Here is a 27387-nt window from a genome sequence, read left to right as displayed (position 1 = left end):
ATGCAAGGGCAGCAAGAAAGGGGATGGGATTTTTGTAGCTGCAGAAAGATCAGGGACAGAATGAAAGAACATTACAGATACCTGTTTGTCTGTAGAGATGCAGCTAAAATACTCAATTAAAAATCAAGTTCTTCAGGTTTAGATTTACTTAGATTTAGGTATCTGTATAGTGTGAGGTTTTTGTTGGTTCTGTTTTTGTTTTTTTCCTTGTACTGTTCCATTTTTAGCTATTGCACATTGGTGCCTCATTGAGCATTTGAATATGAAAGGTATTGAGGCTGGCTAGGACAATCTTTAATTTTAGGCTTTCCCTTTTTCACTGTGCATTATGAAAAAAATGTAGTAAGGAAACATGAACGCTGGGCTAGAGGAGGTCACCAATAATCTATGCACCTGCCAATCTCATTAGCTCCTTTGGATTTTGCGCTGTAGGGGACTAAAGGAAATACGGCCTAAAAATAGCCATCCAACTTTATGAAAAAGAGTTCAGCAAAACCTTCCTTCAGCTGAGCTGCAGCTGCCTGAGCATTTGAGCAGCGGTGATAGAAAGCTGCAGCATGGAAGCTCTTTCCTTTTCTCAGAGGACTCGATTTTACAGAAGATAAAGAATGATGGATGAGAGATCTGCCCTGTTTTCAGTTCAATAACTTCTAATACCACCTAAGAGGAAGCAGAGAGACTCTGTCATCCCATCAGCCTTTTAGATATGTGCAGAGCACAGCCTTAGCTAGGTGGCTGGCATTTTCAGTCACCAGTACTTTGCCACTTACTGTTATTTTTTCAGGTTGGCACTCTGGGATGCAGTCAAATTCATGGTGACGGCAGGACTAATGGTTATTTTAATGAAGAACGTCTTTCTTTGCAAACAGTTGAGGGTTTTTTTGTTTGTGATTTTTTTGTTTCTTAATAACTTCAACGAGAGTTTTCTGAGGTTTGTATTTTTCTATTCCAGGTCCTTTTTTAAGGTATTGAGATAATGAAATTATAAGGATGAAAGTGGGGGCAGGGAGAACCCATCTCAAAGCCTGCAAAATAATTACTGCATTTTTTAAAGTAAAGTCTGTAGTCTTCATTCGCTTTAGTGATAGCTCAAACAAGGCACTGCAGTTGAGTGGCAACTGCACCAATTAGCAGTGCTGCTGTTGGTTTGTGAATTGCATGTGAAATGTAGAATTTGTCCAGAAGTGCTAATGCAAATTGCTCAACAAAAATGTGCCCTCTGTGTCAAGTCTTTTCACTTGTTCTGACACACTGATGTCTTCCCAGATTTCTCTGATCGGCAGATCCCTCTCTCAGTTGACAGTTACCAGAGCTCATAAAGCAGTGGAAATATTTCTTGTTGCCATTAGCTGTGTTTCTGCAAAGAGGGCTACAAGCTACTGCTGGGACTGGTTACTTGCTATGCAACATAATTTTGACTTTTATTTATAGGGTGTAGGACTTCACATTTCTAGAATTAAATGCTAAAAGCCCAGTAAATATCTCAGATTTTACCTGCATGGAAGTTCAAAGACCTGGTGTCTGCCACAGCAGTAATTTGGTCACTTTGCATGTGTTCAGCATCCTCTGTTATTGTATATGGTGATAACCTTTGTGCCTTACCGTGTGAGGCTGAGTTACAATTGCCGTGGGAACCGTAACTTAGCATTTCCTGACTTTTTCAGCATACGATATCTCATCATAATACTGTGTCCTTTAAAAGAGAAAGAAGTGGAGCAAGGGCACATTGAAATGTTGCTGTTCTCACATTTACAGAATATGAAATAGTATATTTAGCTGTACACAGATTTAAGTCATATTTGCAACTGCTTGCACTACAATGGGTGGCACCTCGGAGTTGTAGTCCCAGTGTCAGAATCCCATTGTGCTCAGCTCTCTGCAGATGCAGGATGTAAATATATTTCCTTCCCCCCAAATAATTCCAACCTAAGTGTAAGATAAGAGATAACACAGGGAGACAAACACACCAGAGAGTACAAGGAAACAGAAGAGACTGCTGGACATCATGGAGACAGGAATTTTTACAAACTTCTACAAATGTAACTATACTAGGGGCAGAGTTCAGGGTGAGATTTGTATGGTTTTGAGAATCTCCTCCCCAAAATGAAGTCCAGCAGAGAGGAAAGCGTGAAGGCACTTCTAGCTAAAATGTACCATGTAGAAAAGAGTGGGTCAGGATAGGGTGATGGAAAAGTCTCAGCAGTGAATGAAAGATGGTGCGTGAGGTGGCATATGCTGCAGCTGGATTTGAGAGCAAGGGAGGGAGCTGAAATCCAAAAGCAGGGGAAGCCAAGAGGGGCTGCAAAGAGGGAGACTGGCACAATCAAGATGACACGCAAAGAAAAGGACCTGGGCAGCAGCACGCTGGCTGTCTGCAAGCAGCGTTCAGACTGCAGCCGTCAGGGTGCGAGGCGATGGGGCCTGGCTGTGGGACTCTGCAGGGAGGTTTGAGGCAAGGATGACAACCAGGTTATGGGCTGAGTGACAGGCAGGCGATAGTGTTGTCCACGGGGACTGAAGAAACAGGAAGGAGAGGAGACCTAGGGAGTAGGTCTTTGAGCTTGAGCTGACAGATATCCACAAGATGATCTCAGAGATGGCATGAATTTAGTTGGAACAGACAGGAACTGGCCTGGGACAGAGAGGTAAGCCTGCAAGCCGCTGCCGTAGAGAAAGTCCTTGAGCATGTTATGGAGGGTGAGCTTGCTCAGAGGCACGGGGAGAGGGAAAGGAGGTGAGGGATGAGGGGGCAGAGCCACAGAACAGCAGCGGGTGGGAGGGTGGGTAGTGACCAACTGGTCCAAGAAACAATGAGGAAGCAAGTGAAGGTGTTGGAGTCAAGCAGGAGCATTGGGAAAGGAGGGCCAGGCTTTGCTAGCAGAGTGTGGTCAGCGGCACCAGAAGGAGCTGAAAGGCTACGGCAGCGAGCCTGGCGCAATAGGGCAGAGCTGCAGCCAGACCAAGGACATCAGAGATGCTGTTATAATGGTTTCTGTGACAGACAAGGAGTGAAAGCCTGTTTGAAAAATAATTTTATGTTTGAGATGGAGGCTAAATTCAGCCTAAATCATTTAAATCATAGGCAGCACACTCAATAACCTCAGAGATGACAGTGAGAAGAGGATGAGAGCTGGAGAGTCATTTGGAGTCAAGGGCTGCTTGGATTTTTTTTTTTTAAAGCATGAAGTTACAACATGCTTGTGCTGCAAAGGGAGAGCAAGATAAAAAGAAGGAGGCAGATGGAGGCAAGGGGATGAGAAGACAGGACGCAGCGAAGTTGCCAGGACAAGCAGAAGGGCTGGGGACAAGTGATGAGGCCATCGCCTCTGTGGCCAGGTGGGGAGAGACGGCCCGAGACAAAGGGGAGAGGGACATCACAGCTTGCTTTGTTCATGGGAGACATTAACAGTCCTGTGCAGACATCAAGAGACCTGTCTCTTCAGTGAAGGCAGGCCTTGAGGAGCGAGTCAAAGGCTGCAAAAAGACAGCTGGGATTGCGGCTGTGAGAGCTAGCTAAGCTGGTGAACACGAGTATGCATTAGGAAGATGGCAGAATAGAAGGAGGCAAAAAAGCATTTGTGGTGTGGAGGAAGTAAAAAGTGACAAAAAAAGACAGTTTAAAGCTTAAGAGATAAGTAATTGTCTCAGAAGAGGTATAAAGGATATCCAGAAAGCCTCAGAAGGACTTGATCACCAAAGGATGAGACCTGGAAGTCTAGAGATAAAGTCTTATTGCCAAAAGCTGAGCTGAGTTAGGCCTTGCAAGAGAAATTAAATCAATAGTGGAGTTTTCCTTAGCCACACAAATAAAGGAGACCTCAGAGAAAAGGGAGGAACCATGCAGTGAAAAGCATGTCAAGGTTAAAGACAGCCTAGGCATAGCCCAAATCAGAACGCCTTGTCTTAGTTTTCACTAGGGCTAGTAAGATTGAATGTCAAAACAAAGGCCAGCTGGCTAATAGAAACACAAAAACTATGTCCAAGGTGAGAGAAAAATCGAAAGAGTTCCAAGTACTCTAACTAGGTGATCTGGGTAGCCTGGATTCAAGGATGTCAGAAGAACTAGCTCATGAAATCATAGACCTGGTGTGCCAACCCAGCCAGTTTATCAGTTATTTGAAACCACAGTGTGGCTTTGCTGGGCAGCTGCAGCAGAAGACCACTTCCCTTGGTCTTGCTGGCTACCGTTTGGCTCTTGATTTCAGACTGAAATAGCACCTGCAGAGAGGCTGCACGGACAAGTGCCTTTAACCAAAGACAAGAGAGTCATTCATATTCTTTGAAGTCAGTGTCAGACAGGGCAAGATCATGGAATGTATGCTTGAATTTGTACAGATGACTGTTCATCATAAGCACCAATGTGTCTGCTTTGGTGCTTTTATCAGTCACACTCATCATCTGCCAGAGCCCACCAGAAAACTGAGGTACTGCACGTTCCCTCTGTGTTTCTTATGGGCACAGCAATTCCCGTAGTCATTTGGTGAGGCAAAGGGGGGAGAAAGAAGTCCTCACTTCACCCAAGTCCTTCTGGTGTGTGATCTTCCTCCCATGAGGGCACGATGTGAACAAGCTGGAAAAGAGTAGTATTCAGAACAGTCGTGCTATGCGGATCGTTCACTTGCAAAGCAAGCTGTGCCAGGAAATACTGATAAAGATAACGCAACTTTGCTGTGAGCACATGCGCTCCTTGACCCCTTGCTGCATTGCTGCCGGGCCAAAAGCCAGCGACAGTGTCAGTGACAATGCAGGGGGAGGTCCCTGGAGGCATGCAGAGAGATTTGTGAGAACCCCAAACATTTGCGTTATTTTTTTCTCATGGAATTTTTTTGCCTTGACAGAAGCAATGACATGGGGCAATTGAAGCCTCTTCCCAGTTTTTGAGGTAAGGTGCCTTCTGCATATAGGAAAGGGAGCATATGGCCCACTGTGTTTATTTCTCAGCCAGGATTCTTTCAGGCTTGGCAAATTACATGCTGCTTGCTGAGGAGCAACCCGAGTGCCAAGTTTGAATTTCTGAAAATGAAAGGGATTTCATTTATCATAGCACAGAGAAAAGGATCTGAAAAATGCCCTTAAGTGTGAAAAATACCTTTTGTTTATGCTCAAACAAAACAACCAAGAGGAAATTTAGCAAAATTTCACCTAGAGTAAAAACAAAAAAAATCTCTGCAAGTGTCCACAGGAGATTTCAGGCAGCCTCTGCCAGGCGTGAGCTAGAGCCAGGCTCTGTGAAATACCTCAACGACCAGCAAACTCCATGGGGTACAAGGTGATAATGTGGTACAGGCTCCAGCTATTAGAAGGAAAGGGGCTGCTGGTAATGGGTTAGTGCTTGCTGCTAGAGAACTCCATTAGAGCATCTTTGCCTCATACTTTTGCTTTTCCAGGCCCACATTTTTCCCTGTGTGTGCTAGAAGCTTTTATTTCTCTTATAGCATTTATTTTTACTGTGTCATTTTCCCTCTGTTCCCCTTTTTCATTGGCCCTGTGTGACTGTTTGTTTAAGCTACTTGCCTGCTTTCACCTTCCATTTTTCTTCTCTCCCCTTTCCTGGGGGCTCGCTAGCTGTGATTATCCTTTACTTGAGTTTTCCGCCCTCCTGCTCCAAGATGGACTCGAGGAGGGCATTGATTAAAGCGAACACCTTTAGCAGGAGAATTTCTAACAGGCTTCAGGGTCCAGCAGCCTCCCTGAGCTCAGTTCTTGCTCTGCTTTGCTCCTGGACCAGTTTCCAAAGCCCCAGAGGAATTTGACAAGGCAGGATCAAGCTGGCACCGAGAGGGAAATTGCATCTCCTCTGGAGTGGCCTGATTTGTCCCTTTGAAAGGCCTCAGCTATGCCTGTGGTGGAAGGCAGTGGGGACAGGGTGTGGAAAAGCCACAGTGTGGGCTAGTTTTTCAGTTCTCTCCTCCTGCTGCTTGCACCCCGAAGGCGGCTGCTTGCTTTCAGCGGTGGGGCACGCTGTGAAATGTCATGATGGCACAGCTTCACGCAGCAGTCTTTGAGGGAAGTAATTACAGCCTTCATAATATGTACAAAATATAAGGTTGGGCACTCCGGTGTTTCTTCAAATCCTTACCCTTCTTCCCCTCCCTGCCGCCAGCCCTGCTCAGGGGCCAGAGCTCAGCAATCAGCGCTGCGGGTTGGAGAGCAGGGCTGCAGAGCTGGTGCCAAGAGGCCAGTTAAGGTCTGGCTTTGTGGCACATCACAGCCCCTTCCGACCTCTTGCCCAAGACAGAAATGCCAGGTGGCTGCTCTTCAGGGAAAGGAGGGCTGCTCCGTACTCCTGTGGAGCGGGAGCTGTATGTGGGAGTAACCTCTGAGTAAGTGATGCGCTGTAAAACCACACCCGGGCTTGCCTCACAGGAACTTGTCTGTTCCCTCTGTGGGTCAAATTAATGGCTTGATTAACCCCATTAGTTCACTCCTGCAAGAAAATTATGTAAAATACCATTTCACGGAGCATGAGCGCGGGTGCAAACAACTCAAGAGCAGGTGAGATTGTAGAGCACTCTTGTGGCAGGGGCTGGGTGGGAGCGTCAGAAGCTGCCCTGGCCGCCTCACAGATGTGCCAGAGTTGCAAGGGCTCGGTACCTGCTCAGTTCTTGGCTCCTTCTGGCAAGCTGGTAGCTCAGTTACTAGCCCCTGCCATACACAGTGTGTATGGGGCATATCCGTGGCGACTGGCCCAGGACCACCACGAGGTTCATGTCCCACAGCTGACTGAGCAGGTACTGGTTGATAACCACAGCCCTGCCAGAGGTTCTGCTTGAGCCAGGTTTGTAACTCATTAAAGCAAAGAAGAAGAGCTTGACTTAATTTACTTAATTTTACACTCCACAAATATTTTTATATTTGTATATTTATTTCTCGGCCTTTTTTTTTTTTTTTTTTTTAAGAGATGTATGTAAAGAGGCTATTTTGTGTTTAATTTGGGCTGACCCTTTTTTTTTTCTCCTAGAAATAATAGGACCACAAAAATTGCCATTATAAGGAAACTAGTTATTCGAGATAAATGAACACTTCTTCCTCAGCGCACAAACCAAACCATTATATCGTTACGCACCATACCTTGGAACTCGCTGGTGAAACTGAGGATAAACAAAACTCAAAAGCAGGAGTGATTTCCCCTGCAGAGGTTCCAAAGGGGGAGGGGAGAAAACACCAGAGTTGTTATTTGTAAAAGAGGAAATGAGCCTGTTCTAATTATGCTGGTGGAAGTTCAGCAGCCTTCTGTGGAAATGCTGCATTTCTGAATCCCACCAACACCGCTCAGGATTTGGGGAGTCAGCCCCCTGTGCTGAGGCAGAAGTGGGTGCTAAAAGCAACAGCATGGGGAGGCAGGGCTTCTGGTGCCAACCAGAAAAATGACAGGCCCTTTGGCCTTACAGTCTTTGAGATGAACTTCTGATGGTCTTTACTGTTTAAATGGCATTAGAAAAACAGTTGCTCATTTTAGAACCCTTTGTTATATACTTGAGACCAGAAATGAAGAAATTAGTCCCTCCGATGAACGAACAAAAATACACAGAAATAATAGTCTGACAGATCCTGTTTGTTCTGTGGAAAGAATAAACTGTATTGAAAACACGGGGAGGAGAGATGGAGGCGAAGGGAGGTGAAAGGAAAACAAATGGGCTGCGTGCAGCAGTCTGGTGTCAAACGTCAGAGGGATGGTGTTCACTCAGATACTGTATGAAAGACCATGGCAACCAGGCCCGGAGAGAGGAGAGGTTTGTAAGCCCTCCCGGAGGAGGGATGGCAGAGGAAACAGGTGAAGCGATGGGCTCTGCAGAGCCGGCTGCCAGGCTCCCAGTTGCAAACCAGCGCAGTCTCTCCTTTCGTCTTGTGTGCTGGCTCTTTCGGGGCACACACACACATACACACACACAAAGTCTGAAATTAGTGGATTTGTAATTCCCTTTGTCTGTCAGATGGTACCATTCTGCGAAAGGTGGCTTTGCTTTGGGCAGCCTGAGAGAGAGGGATTAAGATCCCTCCAGACACAATAAGTAACAACATTACAAGGAATTTAATAGAAATATTTCTGAGGGAATATAGGAATGTGCTTTCAGGCTGCTCTGAAAACACTGGGTAGAGATGGTGTTTCACTGTGACACAGTATATGAAAATAGAGCCATACTTTTGATCCCAATATTAGCTTGAAGAGTCCCTTTTTTAACATACGCACACACACACAGGCAGCAGCTGGGAGCCCCAGGATGAAGAAGCAGGGGCAGCAGCAGCTCAGAGCTGGGCAGAGGTGAGGGCAGACAGCGCTGCTCCATCTCATACATTGCAGGACATCCGATCACACCACTAAGTTGAGTTTATCCAGAAAGGCCGTCATCTTTGAAGACGTCAAATTGTGGAGATCTGCCATTTCTGATGGGTAATGAAACCGTGGGGTAAAAATTTGTTTCTGCTTTCTGATTTGAATCTGTCTTCAGCTTGTATCTGGTTTTGCCTTCCTCACCAGATAAAATAACTCTTTACAGGATTTTTTTCCCTCATGAACGTATTTTTATATGCCATGGTCAAGGCATCCCTCAGTTTTCTTTGTGGTAAGCTAAATGGATTGAGCTGTTTAAGACACTTGCTGGCAGACACTTTCTGCCTCAAATCATTTGTGTATCTTCTTTTTCTGATCTGACTCTAAAATATATACATCTGCTTGTATGTGTTTTTCTAGTATCATCCTTCTAATGCAGTGTGCAGTACAAGCCACCTCCTGGCTTCTGTTTGCTCTTCCACTCTTTGTATATTCAAGGATTGCATTAGTTCACGTGCCACAGAAAGGCACAGCGAGCTCATGCCTGATTGTCCATTTTGCACATTAATATTCTACTTCGAAGCCTCTCCTTTCCTCAGCTTTTTGGGAAATGCTTTGTTTCCAGATGTGAAATACCCAACCTCCATGGATTCCTGCCAGCAGTTGTATGGAACAGCCCCCTTCTCCCCAGCATCCCGCTCTGCCTCCCTGCCCTTCAGCCGGAGCAGAGCCGGCTTGCCACGTGCGAGGGCTCTGGCTGTCAGACGGTGCACGGAGGGACGATGAGCAGGCTTGGCTGGTCCCTGCCTGCACTTACCTGCACCCCACTGCCCGGCTCTCAGGGCATCCTCTGGTGGTCATTCTGCTTGTTCTGAAAGAAAACTGTGTGATTGCTTTTAGCTGTAGTTGGGAGATTGAATGACATAGAGATGGAATGAATCACTGTGTGATAAGGAAGAAGCATATAAAATTTGAGACAAAGAGGGAAATACCTCTTCTACTCCCCTTTGTTCTCTTTTTAAAGTGACCTATGTTTAATGTGTATAACTATACATATATGTGGACAAATCACCTCTGAACTCCTGCGGAGGTTCTCCTCGCTCCAGAAGATCCCTGGAAATATGCTGGGATGGTACAGGAGTTATGCTCCTGTTGCTTAACTAAGGATCAGATTATCAACAGAGAGAAACTCCTGTGTAGACATTAACTAAGCAGCCAGGTCCCTATAACAGCCCATCTTACTGGGTGCTCTGCAGCTATACAAACCAGTCCAGATATGTTATGCTGACCATTTGGAAACTGACATTCTTTTTTGGCTTTGAGAACAGCAGCTTGGCTCTTTCAATATCTAGTTTTGCTCCCAGGGGTCGAGCACTTCATTCTAACCCTGGGCTGCTGTAAAAGTGGGTGCCTGAGGCTGTGGAGACGGGGGGTGGGGGCCAGCAATATCCCTGGGAGACTTAGCCAGGCCCAGTGTGTACATTCAAACTTACTCTGTGGCATGGCTGGGTCAGGGGAAGAGGCTTTGAAACCATCCCCCTGGCTTCTTGGCTTCTCCTGCCCCTTGGTGAGGACCTCACAGTGAAGCTGCAGCTTCACTGTTCCTGGCTTGAGCATGTGTAATTCTGCACAAGCCACTGTTATCAGGAGAGAGCCGTTTGCAGCCTGAGAGTAGTACCAAGTGGCATTGGGTGTTGTTGAAAATAGCCAGAGCGAAAATGAGAAGTCACGCTATACCATCTCCCCAGATATAACAGACTGATGAGAGACGGGCTGAGAATACAGGATGCGTTTTCCATTCCAGGATATCTTGTCTCTCTTTTCAGGGATACCGTGCCTACACCCAGACAGGGCACAGCTCTGTGCCCGTGCCCACGCGAGCACAGGGCCCTGGGGGAACGAGCTGGGTGGATCCTTGCTGCTGTGGATCCCCAGGGATCCGTCCGAGCGGCGGCAGCCTGAGTCACAGGGTGAGTCAGGCTGTGGGCATGGGCTGCTGGGTACCCCCACTGTCAGCTGCCACGGTGATGTGCAGTTCGTTCACTAGGGTGATGATGAGCATGTCTGGAGAGCAAAGAGGCAGCTGTGCCAGTTGGTGGAGAAAGGGGAAAAGTACAGAGGCAGGGCAGAGGGTGTAGGAAGGAGAAAAGGCAAGGAATGAGGAGGAGGAGCAGGAAGGCTAAGGGTGCAGCAGGAGGATGAGGGAGCTTGGAGGCAGCACTGGAGCAAAGAGAGTTGTTGGGGAAGCTTGGATTAGTTTGCGTTTGGAGCTTTATAACTGTAAGTGTTGCATGTCGCCTGAATTTCTTTCCTGGGTGCTCAGCTCCTGCATCTGGGCCTGGTGCAGGCATGGTTTGTAAGATGCAGCCACATAGAGCTCAGCCTTGCCTCTTTCATCACCAGTTTCCAGATACATGCATGCACCCCGCAGCCCACTTCCAGGTTTCTCCTCTGTGCCAGACCTCCGGAGGGAACAGTGGAGGAAGGGTGTATGTGCACCCCTGTGGCCGGGTAGCTGGGGTGACCCAGAAGGCCACGTGGGCCCACGCTGCTGCTAGGACTGTGCATGGCCTTAGAACTCCCCTTCAGAGGTTAACAGTGCTGGACAGCAGAGGTGCTGGGGAGCATTTTTCTGCCTGCAGAGACTTTATGCCTGGGCTATGCTCCTGTTTTCAGGACATACAACCCAGGGCTGCTCCCAGTGACGTCAGTAGGGCCTTTCATCGTTTGTTGGGAAGAGCCTTGGCCAAAAAAAATGGAAAGAAAAAATATTCTGGGTGGGAAGGTGGTGTTCTGTCTTGATGAAGAAGGCCTGGCTTTAAACCTGTTATTAAAACTGGAAACAGGAAGTTTTCACTATGAGTAGGTAAAACTCTTGTGCCTTGAAATGACTAATGACACAAGACTGGAAGTTAACACCTTTGTGCTAATCTTTGTATTTCCTCCAGCTGCTGCACAGTGCTTGGGGCTCATGTCAGCTAGCAGGGCTCCTTTCAAAGCTTTCTTTAAAAAAAAAAACTCTGGAATTAATTTGAAACATAATATGATACAGAATGGAGTGCCTTCTGCAGCATTACCATGGGGTGAGCCTGTCCCTCTGCCATACATGTGCATGCGTAAGAGCCAGGACAGTAGTTCTGTAATAAGATTTATTTTTAGGTGATTCGGCAAGGACTTGGGCTGCAGCCCCAGAGGCATCTGTGCGCTGAGGCTGGGTGGAGGAAGCTCCGGGTGATGTCTCTTCACAGCATGCCCTCTGGCTCCTGTTCCATCGCCCTCCCACGCCCCCCCCCCCTTTTCTTTTTCCTAGTAGTGGCTGCAGCAAAGGCTCCATTATTTGGCACTGTGGCGTTGCTTTTGTCTATAAATGGAAGCAGTTGGCGCATCTCCCAGTATAACACAACATAGTCCTGTGCATCAGTTATGCAATCTGTAGCTTGATGACTTCATCAGAAGTCGGGGGAGGGCCAGGGGGTGGTAGGAAAAAGCCTTTACCACCAGCTTTGCTGGAGACGATGTGTGCGTGTGTCCCCCAAGCAGAGAAAGCAGGGGCTCATCCACAGGGATGGGTGAAAGAACTCAATGCACGATCGGCTGAGGGCTGGTTAGCGAGTGTGTTTCCCTGTCCCCAACTCGGGGAAGCCACAGCAGCTGCCACCTTCCCCAGGCTGGAGACACAGCCCTCGCCCTCACTGTGCTGCAGGGACCACACTTGACCAGGCTGTGAAGTGCAGCATAAGATGGGATCGGGGGAGAAGTAGAAAGAGTATCAGAGTGGGAATGTTCACACCAGGGCAGATGTTAAAAAGAGAAACTAAATATCAGAGTACTGCCTTTCAGCAGGAGAGGAATATCTGTGTGAAGCAGAGATGAGGACAAATTGTATTTTCTGGTGATTTCCTCAGAAGGGTCCTTGAAAACCTGACCTTCATGCAGAAAGGCTGATCCTAATTTCCCAAGCTACACTCAAGCATTGATTTTTAACCCTTTTCTTGACTGGCTTGGGAGGGTGTCACAAGGTTACTTTTCTCTATGTTTCCAAACACACAGTTGTTGACGTAACTCAAACTGTCCATGCAGCAGATGAATCTAAACTCACTCTGGAATGTTTTGCACAAAGGTTCCTGAAGTGATATAGGACCTTTCCATCAAGTTAGTGTTTTTGAATGAGTACCCATCTCTGTAAAACAATTAAAGAGGTTATAACGAGCAAATGTTAAAGCTGGTCCTGCCAAGCAAGCAGCTCTCTGGGTGCTTACTCTGCCTTACTTCACCCAGGAGGAGGTGAAGAGCACTGGTATCACCACAAGCTGGTATGTGCTAGTGGCTTTCCAAATACTTGTAAAAGGGGGTCCTGCCTTGTGGAGCGACTCTTGCACAGGTTTGATTTGGGTTATTTTTTTGTCTTACTGGAAGCCAGCCTGAGCTAACCTCAACATTACTCATCTCTCCCTCACCACTGAGCAGTCACGATGCAGAGCTGGGTGCTAGTGAGGTGCTTGGTGCAGGATGGGTGACAATAGGGTTCCTGGTGGCGTGGGGGTAAGTGTTTATAAAAGGTGTCACGAGGATGGAGCCAGGCTCTTCTCGGTGACAACCACTGGTAAAAAAAGGGGTAATGGGTGCAAACTGGAACACAAGAGGTTCCAGTTGAATGTGAGAAGAAACTTCTTCTCAGTGAGGGTGACAGAACACTGGAACAGGCTGCCCAGGGAGGTTGTGGAGTCTCCTGCTCTGGAGACATTCAAAACCCACCTGGACACATTCCTGTGTAACCTCATCTGGGTGTTTGTGCTCCAGCAGGGGGATTGGACTGGATGATCTTTTGAGGTCCCTTCCAATCCCTGACATTCTGTGATTCTGTGAGGTGGTGCCCAGGTGAGTCAGAGCACACGGAGCCAGCCCTGTGGCGAGGGGTGCTGGCTCCAGGGCCCCCATGCAGGCTGCACACAGGCTGTGAGCATCACCCAGTGCTGCTCTGTCACAGGGGTAACACATGTGGGGGACTGTGAGGTGCTCAGTACTGTCACGTGGAAGGTAGATGGGACAGTACAGAAAATCACACCCAGGAGAATGCAGAACAAGCACTGAGGAAACAACACTACACCTGCCGCTTCGTAATCAACCCTCCAAATCGTCGTCTTTTTACATATGGCCCTAGCTGGCCATCTTCTTTTCAGGAAAGCTCCCTCCTTATATGCCAAAGGGAGGCACCGGGTCGTTGTAAACTTCATTTTTCCCCGGTAGCGGGGAGCCTCATGTCACAGCCTTGCTGACCCCGCCGGGAGGAGCAGCGGGATCCGCCCGGGTCGGACTTGCGGGAGGGGGCAGTTTTTAACCCGCAAGCTCCGGTCACCGCTGCAGACCCCGTGGGGCTGGGTCCCTGCGCTCCCCCGGGGAGAGGCCGGTCCCGCTCCGCCGGGCCGCGGGCGGCAGCGACACCTGCCGGCGGCGCTGGCGGGCGTGGCGGCAGCGCCGGGACCGGGCGCGACACGGGGCTCCGCGGGGAGAGCGGTGCGAGGGCTCCCGGGTGGCGCCCCGTGAAGAGCGGTGTGCCCTCGGCCTTCTACCGCTTCATTCGCCCAGCGCTAAAAGGCAGCAAATTGGATTAGAAACATCATGAGAAAGCAGGGTCGTTTGGGGAGAAGGTGTTTGTGGCGTTGCATGCGCTGCTTCCTTTCAGCTGCGTGGTTTTGGTCCACAGCTGCAGGATGGAAGTCTTAAATAAAGATATTACGTGGTTAAATGATGAAATTCAAGTGCAATATTGGGGGGATTAATGCTGCTAGCTGCCGCTGTTTATCGTGTGCAACTAAAACCTTGTCTCCTGTATCTAGAGGACTGTGTAAAACTGCTGGTATGGAGAAAGAGCAATGGAGAGGGAGAGAAAATACTTTTCTTGTTTCCATGATGAGGGAGGAAAAGTTTGGAAAAACACAACTCTGAAGTTATGTATCCCAGATGAAAACAAACCTAGCACACAACTTCATTGTTTTATTATTAACGAATTGTGAAGTGCTCTTGCTTTATTTGAGGAGGCTTTGAACTCTGGGAGAGAAAAGAAACCAGCCACCTGCTCCCTGCGGGAAACAGGCCATGGTCTGGTCACAAGCCACGAGCAGCTTTCCAAGGACTCTTTCTTTCTTCAAGTTCCCGTCCTCACCCACAGACTCAACATTTCACGTTAATGAGCAATCATTTCCTTTGCCCATGGAGCACCCTGAGTAATAAGGCCTTCTTTCTCTCTTTGCACAGGAGCAGCATCAAGTGGGAATGTCTCGGACCACAGGACCTATGCAGCCTTCTGTCCCACCAGGCTCCAGCAGCGTGGTCACCGGCACAAGCTCTGGGGGTCCCTTCCTGGGAAACCAACCGCAAGCAGCCATCATGAAGCAGATGCTGATTGAGCAGAGAGCCCAGCTCCATGTGATAGAGCAGCAGAAACAACAATTTCTAAGAGAGCAAAGGCAGCAGCAGCAGCAGATCCTAGCAGAGCAGGTACAGTATCCGTCTGTCTCGGGCACTGCAGTGGCTGCTGGTGTGAGAGCAGGAGCGCCAGAGGCAGCGCAACACAATCACAGACTGGAAGGGGCCTCAAAAGATCATCCAGTCCAATCCCCCTGCCGGAGCAGGAACACCTAGATGAGGTTACACAGGAAGGTGTCCAGGCAGGTTTTGAATGTCTCCAGAGTAGGAGACGCCACAACCTCCCTGGGCAGCCTGTTCCAGTGCTCTGTCACCCTCACTGTGAAGAAGTTTCTTCTCAAATTTAAGTGGAACTTCTTGTGTTCCAGTTTGAACCCATTACCCCTTGTCCTATCATTGGTTGTCACCAAGAAGAGCCTGGCTCCATCCTCGTGACACTCACCCTTTACATATTTATAAACATTAATGAGGTCACCCCTCAGTCTCCTCCAAGCTAAAGAGACCCAGCTCCCTCAGCCTTTCCTCATAAGGGAGGTGCTCCACTCCCTTAATCATCTTCGTTGCTCTGTGCTGGACTCTCTCCAGCAGTTCCCTGTCTTTCTTGAACTGAGGGGCCCAGAACTGGACACAATATTCCAGGTGCGGTCTCACCAGGGCGGAGTAGAGGGGCAGGAGAACCTCTCTCAACTTACTGACCACCCCACTTCTCATCCACCCCAGTATGCCATTGGCCTTCCTGGCCACAAGGGCACAGTGCTGGCTCATGGTCATCCTGCTGTCCACCAGGACCCCCAGGTCCCTTTCCCCTACACTGCTCTCTAATAGGTCGTTCCCTGACTTATACTGGAACCTGGGGATTGTTCTTGCCCGGATATAAGACTCTACATTTGTCCTTAACAACAACAGCCCTTAGCAACACCAGCCCTTCCTTTTATATTTGGTAATTCTCTCTGTGTGGCTTATATTGTGGTATTTCAGCAATGGTTATCAAAGAAGCATCTACCTCAGTCTTACTCTTAGCTTGGCAAATATTGCTCATGTTCCCATCAGTGGGCCTAACAGCTGTGTGGGATTTTAGACACTGGAAAAATTAGCTCTTAACCTGCTATCTCACGGTGAGTTTACTCTAGCAGAAGCAGACTCTTCTACAGTGACAGTTGCTGGTGCTCTCCCCTACCTCTGACGATGGTCTCGCACTGGCAAAATCTCTGTACAGCTGTGCAGGGATCTAGACAAAACGTTGACAGGTTAAAAGTAACCTAGCAAAAGCCAAAATTTAGTATTTACATAGATAATTCCTTAATCTGGTTTATTACACAACAGCTCGAGCAATTATGTTAGCACATGGGAGAGGCAGCATCAAGGGGGGAACCAGAGGCTGAAGTGGGAGAACAGTAAAACCACCTCTCACAGTGGCAGTGTGGAACTGCTGCATGGGAGCCTGTCACCCTGCTTTGCAATACAGATGTTAAATACCTGGTCTGAATGGGAATGTCTTGTGCATGTTTAACTGAGCTGTAGTTTAAAAGCAGCCCAGGAGAAAGTCAGTGGAAAGTCACACTGTTCCGTTCCTGTAAGCTCATACCTAAGTTTAAGCTTGCAGTCCCCTAACGTTACCTAGATAATGTTCTTATAGGTAGCTAGCTCCTTTAAGCTCAGTTTCATCTCTCTTGGTGTGGAAATAGAGTTTAAGACCTGGGGTCTGCTTTAATTTGCATTAGAACTTGTGTGTGTGGTATGACCACATAAACATTGATAGCCGCCTTCTCTTCTCATGATCCTCCTGAGAAACAGAAAAATTCACCCCAATGAACAGGAAGGATGTTCCATGAAAAATTCAGGAAAAAGATGCTTGATTTTATTCAGAGGTGAACAAGTCCAAAAGAGTGAGGATGCAGTAATGCTCCCCCAGTGTGGATTAGGCCAATTCAAGTGCATAAACCCGAAAGCCAGTCACTGACTTGGCTGCTGAAGGCAAATCTAAAAGTGGTGAAAAACCACAAGACTGTGGTTGTCAAGTTGGTGGCATAGATGAAAAGTGATGAAGTCACAGTCCTCAGGCTCCTAGCTTTTGGGTGTTTTATGCCTAACAAGGTTCCATTTATCTTTTTGATCGTTTGTAACATGTATTTACAAACACAGGGATTAGTACTTGCTTCTTTCCCATCTTTGCCATTTTCTTACTTCTGTTATCATACACATCCTTGTTTTAGGACACAGCATTTTTGCAGCTGCAGATGAAGCACCAAGACATATGTCCTTTTAGTAACTGCTTAGTCGAGTATACCCTAGGCTTTGAAAGCTCTGGTAAACACACTCTCTCTTTTTATAATCAGCCCTTGATTCTATTTTAGATGTGTGAGTATTCATAGAAAATAACCACAGAGTAGTAGCATGGGCTGATTCAATGGAGGGAGGCATTTTGCATTCACCTGCTCCCCAAATACCATTCGCTGCAGCACAAGAGGAAATATGCTTTAGTAGCCATGGAATGGTCCTGGCAGCTGAGTGTTCTGGGTGCAGAGGTGAAGTCTGGTGCCAGGAACACGGAACTCTGGACCTTGGTAGGGCTGAGGGAAGTAAATGGTGTGTGCCTACAGTTGTCCTTAGACCTAGGTGGGCATTTCATATCCCTCCCTCTCCTTTCAGCCTGAAGACAGTTAAGTTTGCACTGTAGAGGTCGAGATGAAGTGGTTATAAGTAAGGAGAGATGATGTTAGCCTCAGTGCTTATTCCTTTTTTGAACCAAAAGGAGTCTGTGTGCTGAGTAGCTCAAGTGCTCTCAGGAGGGCTCTTCAAATGACTCTGCTTGTCTCTCCGGAACGGCTTGCTAGATAAGAAACACTGCAGTTCTGCTGCAGTGCTTTTGCCACCAGCCCCTTTCTCAGCTCACTAATTAATTAATCATCTTTTTCTTTTCTGCTTTCTTTCCCTCATTCATTTTCAGCAGTTGCAGCAGCAGTCACATTTGCCTCGGCAGCATCTGCAGCAACAGCGGAGCCCATATCCAGTGCAACAGGTCAATCAGTTCCAAGGTAAAAGTCAAATTCTTTTTCCTGTATTGGAGTCAGTGTATGCCCATGTAGTGGGCATATGAAAGCTGATGCATTTTGTGAAACCCAGGGTTTAAGCAGTGTGCCAGAATAGGAAGTCTGTCTGTTGCGCACTTGCACAGACTGCATATTTCACCAAAAGGAATGCCCAGGTTTGTGTATTTAGTTAAGTTTCTAATTTTGTTTCTGCTTTCCTCAGCAAAAGCTGCATTTTTTATTTGACATTTGTTTTGCCTCTTTGACATCTGTAATCTATGGATTTATCTTGTTTGCCTCTACTCCCACTATGCTTTTTTTTCAGCTAGTGTCTCTCACTGTATCTTGGTTTTACTTTTCTTCATTCCCCACCTTATCTAATTTGATGAGCAGGGAATTTCAGAGTTCATCTTTATCTGGAGAAGTGTCTGATGAATGTCAGGTGTGGGAAACAGTGAAATATCTGAGATGTAAATGGAGTTTTTTTAATGATCTCAAAAAAAAACAAGTATTATTTCAATGTCCTTGCAGATAACTGAAGAATGTAGATACAAACACTTTGGCTTAGGAAAAAAGTTTATTCTGAGCTTTTTAGGTGTAAAGCATCAGCCGAATGTCTTCGCTTACTATAAACGTGCTGTAAATTCATGACAGTGTTGTGTAACTGCAATAGAAAACAAGGGAGGCAAGTGTATTGCACTTCTCATACCCAGGAAGTGAACAGGCAGACAAATCTTCTGCTGGTTTATATCAGGGTGGATCCTTTTAATCACCTTGTTCTTATCTTTGGTAGTGTAAGTTCTATATGAAATTATTGTTTCCCCCAATAGTTCATTTGCAAAATGAAAATGTATGTGTGCACAGCCATGCATTACTTGAGATGCCTTCATATGTATTATTTAAAAGGAACGCAGAAGAGAGTTTAGGCTAACATGACAGAGCAAGGAATTATTTTTCATAAATGAGCTAATTTAAATATCAGCATTTCACCCTTTTTCCTACTTAGTCACAAGAATGTAATCCAGTGCAGTAGGTTATGTGTGTGTGAGACCAGAAGGTGGCCCAAAGTCTTAAAATCTGTTGCATGTCTCTTTTAACTACTTCGTGTCTGAACTCCTGTCTCTTATGCCAAGCACAATAGTTCACGAAAGTAGTATGTGAACCACTTGCTGGTAGTGACTCCTTTGGAGGTTTTCGGCTGCTGGTTGTGACTAAAAAATAGCTCAAGATGCATTAAGTAAGTTTTAAACGTCTGTATCTTGAGCACTTGCTGGAGTAATCGCAAAAGGAGACTACTTCTAATCATGGAAGTAAGAGGTCATCTAAATTAAGAAAAATCAAGAGGACCCCACTGACAATCATTAAGAAAATGATTTAATTGGTAGCATAGATAAAGTAAAAGCTGCCATTACATTTGCCCTGTGCAAGCGAGATCCAGATGGTCTCTCTTCATGCTACAAAATGTTTCATTGATTTGTATGTTGGAGCTGAAAGCATCTTCCAAAACCTTATCCTGCTGCAGCAAAAAGGAGACATAGCCATCCTCTACGTCATGTGTACAAAACTGTTGAAATGACACTTTCTTTATTCACACCCATTTCTCATGGAAACCAAGTCAACACAAATGGCATTGCTCAGTATTCTTTATTCTATACAGATGCTCAGGTACCTTGTCTGAGGGACAACAGGTAGGGGCTGATTTAAGAACACTCAGATTTTGTTGCACAGTTCCTGACTCTTAAAGCAAATTTTTATATTTGCATCTTGCATTTAATGATGTTTGAGCCAGGAGTAATGGCATCCCCCATACTCTGGCAGCTTCACCTGCAGAGCCTTTCATTTAGTTTGGTATGGTAGCGACTCAAAACCACAGTGAACCCATGGCATAATCAGAGCTCTGGTAATTGTTTTTAAATAAAGATAGTAAATACAGAAGCACATTGAGTTCCCAGAAATCGATAGCTTCCCCCACCCCTGAAAGGAAGACACAAGCATGGCTCAGTTATCTACCACGGTGTGAAATTTAACAAGATTAGGATTTTCTGGTTTCCCATCACTGGCCTAAGGTAGAGTAAAATGTGCTTATAATATCGATTCACTAATACACTCTCCTTACTTTAAACATCCACAAAAAACAATTTTTCTTCTTTCCATAGACTTAATCAGTAACAATGATACAGAAAATCCATTCATTTATGCCTCATGAGCTATTAAAAAATTGATTGGCCTTCTGAGCCTGACATTTCCATTTTCAAGGCTTACTTTTGAAAGACAATGGAGATATTTAGAAGAGAGCTTCAGATGGTTAACTGAAGCTCAGCTGCTTTGCTGCCATTGAAGAAGGCCAGTGGAAGCTTTCTCATTTGCTTGCTAGAAGCTGAATTATGCCTTTCTCAAGAAAAGTGCTACAAAATCACAGAGTGTATGCAACTTTGAAGTCTTAGGAACTAATATTTTTCTTGGAGAAGGGTACACATTGTCACTGGTCCTGGGGAAAAAATACACACAAAGGCTTGCATTTACTTTTAAAAGAGGGCTTTGACTCCTATGTCACTTCTTAAAAATGTAATGTCTGTTCCCCGTAAAGTAACAGAAAGGCAGGTCTGTTTTAGCCCTGCAGCTCCCATGGCTGTGTGGCTTAGGTACCCGAGTAGGTTATTATCAGGGAGGTAACCATCGCTGTAATCACGCATCATGCATGCAATTGAGTTGCCTCGACTCTTCAAAAATCCGAAGCCATGGGTACATATCCCAAAATTGTCGTAATTGAGAATTACTTAGTGAGTAAATCATCAGCCTTTTAACTTTGCCAGCCTCATTTTAGGCCATAAGGGAAATTAAGCTGCTCATCTGTATCGATGGTATTCTCTGCTGAACAGTGTCCCGCTTTACAAACTGAATATATAACACAGTCAGAGATTCCTGTTTAGGGTAGCACTAGAGCTGCCTTGACTCTCACCTTCAAGAAGAGGGAGCTTGGCAGGTCAGGACAGAGGCTGCAGCCAGAGTGATGTGGGGAGCACATAGTCTCTGAAACGCAACTAACATTAGGCTGCAAGTGCATCGCCCAAGGAAGGATAACCTTCTAGCTCTCTGCTCATCTTCACGTGAAACAATAATTTATTAGCTCAGAAAGAACAGGAATATGAAATCCTACTGTGATGCAGGATTCTCCTACAGGTTCTATCTTATGCAAAGATGTGTTAATTAAGATTTACAGCGTTGTGTTTTTTTCTTAACCTTCCTCCTTCCCTTTTTGGTGTAGGTTCTCCCCAGGATATAGCAGCTGTGAGAAACCAAGCAGCACTTCAGAGCATGAGGACGTCCCGAATGATGGCCCAGAATGCGAGCATGATGGCAATGGGTCCCTCCCAGAACCCGAGCACACTGCCCACGACCGCAGGCCAGTCAGACATGGGCATGGCTCCTTACAGCAACACCTCTTCCAGCCAGCCGGGAATGTACAGTATGAGCACAGGGATGAGCCAAATGTTGCAGCACCCAAACCAAAGCGGCATGAACATGGCACATAACGCAGGCCAGGGAACAAGGCAGCCTGCCTCAGGACAAGCGGTGGGAATGGTCAGCAATTTTGGTCAGAACATGCTGGTAAACTCTGCTCTTCCCCAGCATCAGCAGCAGATGAAAGGACCTGTGGGCCAGGTGTTACCTAGGCCACAGGCACCACGACTTCAAAACCTCATGGGGACTGTCCCTCAAGGAACACAAAACTGGCAGCAGCGAGGCTTACAAGGTATACCTGGAAGGACTAGCAGTGAAATGGCGCCCTTCAATAATGGCACAACGTACCCATTGCAGTCTGGGCAGCCACGACTGTCCAAGCAACACTTCCCACAGGGGCTTAATCAGACAGTTGTGGATACAAGTGGAACAGTAAGAGCCCTGAACCCAGCGATGGGGAGACAGTTGCTGCAACCACTACCCGGGCAACAAGCAGCCAGCCAGGCCAGGCCGATTGTAATGCCTGCAATAAACCAAGGGGTCCCCGCAATGGCTGGCTTTAGTCAGCCTCCAACACAGCAAATGCCAGGGGGTAACTTTGCTCAGAGCAGCCAAGGCCAGGCTTACGAGAGGAATCCCACTCAGGACATATCTTACAACTACAGTAATGAAGGAGCAGGGGGGTCGTTCTCGAGTTTAGCAGAGAGCGCAGACCTTGTGGACTCCATCATTAAGAGTGGACCAGGGGATGAGTGGATACAAGAACTTGATGAGTTGTTTGGAAACCCCCAGTGAATGGGCTTGTATAGTCTGGAGCTTTGGTTGTTACATTTGAAAAAAGAAAAGAGAGAGTTGGATGTTCTCCCCATGCTTGGATTGCTGGGTTTTTTGTTTGAATTGGTTTGGGGTTATTGTTTTCTTTTGTTTTCAATCATGCAAACTGATCTGATCTGTAGCCAACTTTGGAAGACTCAGGTGACGATGAAAACATCGGCATCCCAAGACTTCCACCGAGCAATCTCCATTGCATAGCAGCACCTGCTGTGGGGGCGGGGGCTGGAGGGGGAAACTGTAAAAGCCAGCTGATGCCTCGGGTTGGGAAAATTTGGCCTTTCCCCACTGAAACAAGGCTTCATTGCACAGTGGTGTGGGGTGATCCTGATATCTCCTGCCTCATGTAACTGTAAACACTGCAGCTTTCAGGGGAGCAGATGAAAACAGCTGGGAGCAAAGCCTAAAGATGTCCCTGGGTGATCGCACAGGCCCTGGTGGGAAATGGGTTTAACCCTGGGATTAAGCAGGTCTCAGTGAGCCACAGCAAGGCCACAGGGCTGGCTCTAGGCTGTCACAGGGGAATGTGTAGCACACACCTGACAAACCTAAACAGTCACAGGGAGGTCACTATTTTCACTGCAGAGGGATAAAAATCCAATAAAAGTGTAGGAGAATATAAATATGGCTGTGCGGTGGGGACAGTTTGATTATGGGACTACTGCTGGAGATGGCTTAGGTGGGAGGGATATCTTAATGAGCTATTTTAGTCCCTTCGGGACTTGCAGTAGCACTTCCCCTGTCAGAGCAGTTTGGTGTGTATCTGCTGCCTGGGGTGCAGAACAACAGCTACAAATGGTGTTAAAAAGCTGAGAGGTACCAAGAGACATCAGCGTAGGTCCTAAGCAGGTCCCTCTGTCTCCTTACTCCTCAGTATGTTTCCAGTTCACTGCCTTCCCCTCCTCTCCTTCAGTGTAAAGCAAGGCAAGCTCGCTGGGCTTTGCTTCAGGTGAGCAAAAACTGCCACAAAGGGGCAGGCAGGAGAGGAGAAAACAGGCATGAGAAAACGTACAGGGAGGGTTTGGCATGCACAATGCATTTCTTCTCTCCTCCTGAAAAGTGCGGGGTTGGCAGCTAGTATTACCCTGGAGCGTCTGGGCTCTCTGTGTGACATTATATGCAACCTGATCCTCAGTTTTAAACAGATGTTTGGTCTAATCTCTCTGGTTTGCTGGGACAAAATTCACTGCAGTATCTGAAGCACAGGAAGCAGTGAAGGACTACTGTAAAGATCATTCACGAATGGGTAAAATAGTTGATGTACTTATTACAAACATGGGGTCTGCCCAAATAAGCTTTTAGGTAATAGCGACATATCAGTATCTCCACTGTGTGGACCAGTGCTGAGCAGCACTGTAATGAAGTTGTGATACATCTTGCACAATATTGAGATGCCAGCCATTCTGAATGTCTAAAGCAGTGGTTCCCAAGCTGCAATCTGAGGCCGAGGTAAGCTGTCCTCTGAAACCTATCGCCTTTCTAGTGTTTTCAGCTGAGAGCTGCTTATCAGGGTATACAGTGGTGCATTAAAAAAATGTTAACATGATCCACAGTCCAAAATGTTTGGGAGCCTCTGGCCTAATGCTAGCCTCTGTGAGCCATAAGAAGTGCTCTGTAGCGAAAGTATCTCTAGTGTACACGTACCAGCTACCCAAGTACAGATTACCTCCTTGTGCACTGCTTTGCTTGGGCCTGCTGGTGTGGAGTGCTGAGCTGCTGAAACCCACGGGAGCTGAGGGGTTTGGCACCTTGCATTTTCAAGGCCTGCCTTTCCCTACGGAGCACAGATATGCACCGCATTAAGGAGTGGGAGCAAAATGGGCCTGCGAGCGTGTCAGTACCCGATTATGGTTCCCTCTTGTGCAGTTAAGCCCTTGCAGGACTTACCTAGACCAGGGAAAGTACCTGTTTGAAATGCTATCATGTAGGGAGGACAAGGTGCATTTTTAACCTGCAATAGTTGCTCAAGGTGAGCTATCAATCCAGTTCACCCTGACTCCTGATTTTTTTTTTTTTTAAATGCTTTAGTTACACCTCTTTTAGCCAATCCCTTATTTTAAAATACGCTGCAAGGACCTATTCCCATTCCTACTGAAGACAATAAGGGTTTGCCTGCTCGCTGCTTCAGCAGGAGCCGGGTTGGGCCCTAATTCAGTGGCAGGGAGCACCAGCCAAAGTTTTCAGTCTGTCTTGTGGGTAAGCGGTTCTTGGCCGGACCAGCCTGAACAGAAGGGATAGGCAAACAGTGGACAAATGGTACCCCGAAGGGACGAGGGTGTCGTGCGTATGCGTGTCTGTGTGAGCATGTCTGAGAGCACCGGTTGGTCAGGCGGCGACGAGCTGGTGCAGCATGTACCTGTCCTGCCCCACACCGCAGAGCCACACGGGGCTGGGGACAGTGGTGCAGCCACCCCTGCCTCGGGTGCCAGGGACCGGGCATCACCTGCCAGCGCAGGGCTGGGAACCACCGCGCAGCCACCAAGTGCAAGTCCATCTGCGTGAGGTGGATAAATGGTGACGAAGACCGAGTCTCTCTTGTCTTTGTAAAGCTTCCTCCAAATCCTCCATACTGGGACCAAGTACTAGAGAGGTAGATTTTAATAGTTTTGGGGTTGGGGGTTTTTTGTGTGTTTTTGTTTTTGTTTTTTTTCTTTCTTTCTTACTATGGTGCTGATGTATATGTAATGTTAAAAAAAAAGTTATTTGTAAATATGTTTTTACGATTCTACAGATATCACTGGGTCTACTATCTGTAAAATATATACATATAAAAATATATATATATATACTGTTTGTTTAAAATAGAGTATTTTTATTTCATTCCTTAACTCATCCTTACTGCAGTGGTATTGCACTTCAGATGACATCTGATTACTAATTTGTACTGTATCCCTGACAGCGACTTGCTCCATTTTATTCAGATTTTTCTAGTTTTCTGGTTTTACTTTGTACATTAAGCATTGCTTATTTCCTTTTAAGACCTGTACAGAGCTCTGAAAATGTAGAAAAAGTCCTGATGTTAACACACCACTTTTAAAGAAAAACAAAAGCAAACAAACAAACAAACAAAAAAACCCAAATAAAAGATGGTTATCTGAGTCATATACCGGGCTGGTTTATAGGATCACCTCTCATGTTTATAGGATCACCTCTTGGAGCTGGGGCGTTACGGGCAGGGTGTAGCCAGAACCAGGCCACACCTCTTGCACAACTGAGTAGCTGCCCCTGCATCCCGCTGTGATGAGCTGCTGGGTGGGAGGGACTTACTCAGGTGTCTGCCTGCCTTTGGGGTCCTTTCGCCCCTTTCGTGGAGCAAGGTGAGTTATCAAACCCGCCTGTGTGCTGAGGGAAGGTCTGCACTCAGGCAGTTGCTAAGGGGAGTTGGTCTGCAACTGGACCCATTAGAGGTGGCAGCCCCAAACTTGAGTGTTTACTCCATGTGTGCTGAGCAGGGAGTAGGGAAGTGCCTTTAGGGGAGCAGAGAAGATGGAGAGCCTGGGATGTACGTAGGAGTCCTGTGGCTAAGAGCTGGGGTGGCGAGGTGGGGTGGAAGAAGGGAGATGTGGGGTTGGACATAGAAGTTACAAAGAAAAGTTGAGGAAACTGGGGAAGCATGAAGATAAATATTTAGAGTAGCTCCCCAGCCTATTACTGTCACCTGCTATTACTACAGTGTGAGAGTTGTGTTGTCAGAAGCCTTTTGGAAAGTGCATGTAGACTTCTTGAATTGGTATGACCTGTTCAAGATAAATATGCCATGTAGCCTTCAAAGCTCGACAGTGATGTCTCCATGTCTGCAGCCTACTGGGGAGCTGTGTGGGATCAGACATGGGACGTCTGTTTGCACTGCTTGCTGTTCAGGGTGTCATGTGGCTCAGCTCCACATACCACCTTTAAGGTGAGGTTCCCCTTCTCTCCTTAATGTTAGTCCTTTACCATTTTAAATGTGGATAATAGGGCATAAAGAAGGAGATGGGGCCAGATCAGAGCAGGCTGCCAAAGTTACTCCTCAGCATGTGCTGGATGTGAGCTTGCTGAGAAAAGGTGCTTTCAGCAAGAGGCTCCGAGGTACCAACTGGCTTTGGAGCTGCAGCAGGGACCATCGTCATTTCTGATTGTGACCGGCAGATGAACATTTGCATCGATTCACTGCGTATGCTGAACATGCAGCCTGGTACTAACTCCTCGATCAGCAGGCAGGAAATTGTGTGGTTCTCACTAAACTAAATACTCCTACTGACAGTGTACATCTGTTATAGGTATATTTTGTTTTTAATTATGGAAGACTCAGGTGTTAACACTTTTCAATCATAGGCATTCTGTCCTGGCTTACTGGGGAAAAAGCAGTGACTCAGAAGACAGGTGGCATCCTCAGCTCTAGGCCTCTTCTTAGCTGGTGCACCTCCTAAAAGTTTGGGTTTATGTTTATCCGCTAGATGATGTTTTGCAGCCTCACAGCCGCATTTTTCAGCATGTGAGATTGTCCCTGTGCAAAAGCACTTTATCCCTTTCTGTGGAAAAGATGAGATATGGGAAGCTGTCTATAAAACACACCAGACCGTGACAACAGGTAAGCTTGGAATGGAATAATTTCAGACACGAAGACCTAGTTGAACACAGCTAGTGACCTTTCAGCCTTCTCCTTTGTCTGTTTCAAGTCTCAGCCCTTTGTCTCTGGTTTCCTTCTGGCGGCAGCACTTCCCGCTGCCCATGGCTGTCTCGAGGCATCACTGGCAGGTGGGTAGGTGGATTTTCTGTCTTTCAGCCCACAGAAGGAAAGCTGGTGGAAGGATTCCCGGTGATTCCTGTGGTTGTTAAACCTGGCCCTGTTGTTCTTTCTCCCTGGAGGCAAGTGCCAGAGTTGCCCTTCCCGCAGCTGTGTCAGCTCCAGCCTGTTTGCCGTCACAATCTGTCCTTCTCCCTTTGGCAGCCATTAGCAGACCCAAGACTTGCGCTCTTGTACTTGTTTCGGTTCTTGTTCAAATGACATTTCAGCTTTTGCTGCTTGCAGGCGGTAAGTTGTGTCTTTTAATCACAAGCTAACTTATGCACATGTGTCTGCCTTTTTTCATATGAAAGGTTATTATGAACCTGAGCCAGCACTCAATTATTTTGTGCTCAGGTTATAAACCTTAGTGCACCTTTAGACCATAAACTTGTTCATTATATAGACCCGACTAAACACCACTGTAAATCTGCAGTACTTTTGGCCAGATCGTGTCTTCAGAGGCATGAGAAAGAAAACTTCTGCCTGCTGGCTCCAGCATGAGTATATTCAGCATTGCCTAAATAATTTGAATAATCAGGAGTTATCAAAATAGGCATGGCCTTGCTTCTCTGTTCTACACAGTTTAAACTGACCACCAG

The 27387-nt window shown here is 46.8% G+C and overlaps 1 protein-coding gene across 1 annotated transcript in view; it reads left to right on the top strand.

The window, feature by feature from the left end:
- MAML3 (mastermind like transcriptional coactivator 3) overlaps positions 1–24806 on the top strand; it is a gene marked incomplete at its 5' end in the record, with an annotated part of 96485 nt that extends 71679 nt beyond the window's left edge. The window contains 3 exons of the mRNA XM_082051207.1: positions 14528–14770; positions 17646–17733; positions 20993–24806. Of these exons, the coding sequence (XP_081907333.1) occupies positions 14528–14770; positions 17646–17733; positions 20993–21984 (1323 nt within the window). The 3' untranslated portion in view covers positions 21985–24806. The remainder of the gene's footprint in view (positions 1–14527; positions 14771–17645; positions 17734–20992) is intronic.
- Positions 24807–27387: the final 2581 nt, after the last annotated feature.

Source organism: Streptopelia decaocto (genome assembly GCF_964273445.1).
Source record: "Streptopelia decaocto genome assembly, chromosome: 4".
Lineage (NCBI taxonomy): Eukaryota > Metazoa > Chordata > Aves > Columbiformes > Columbidae > Streptopelia > Streptopelia decaocto.
This window is presented reverse-complemented; position numbering and strand designations above follow the sequence as displayed.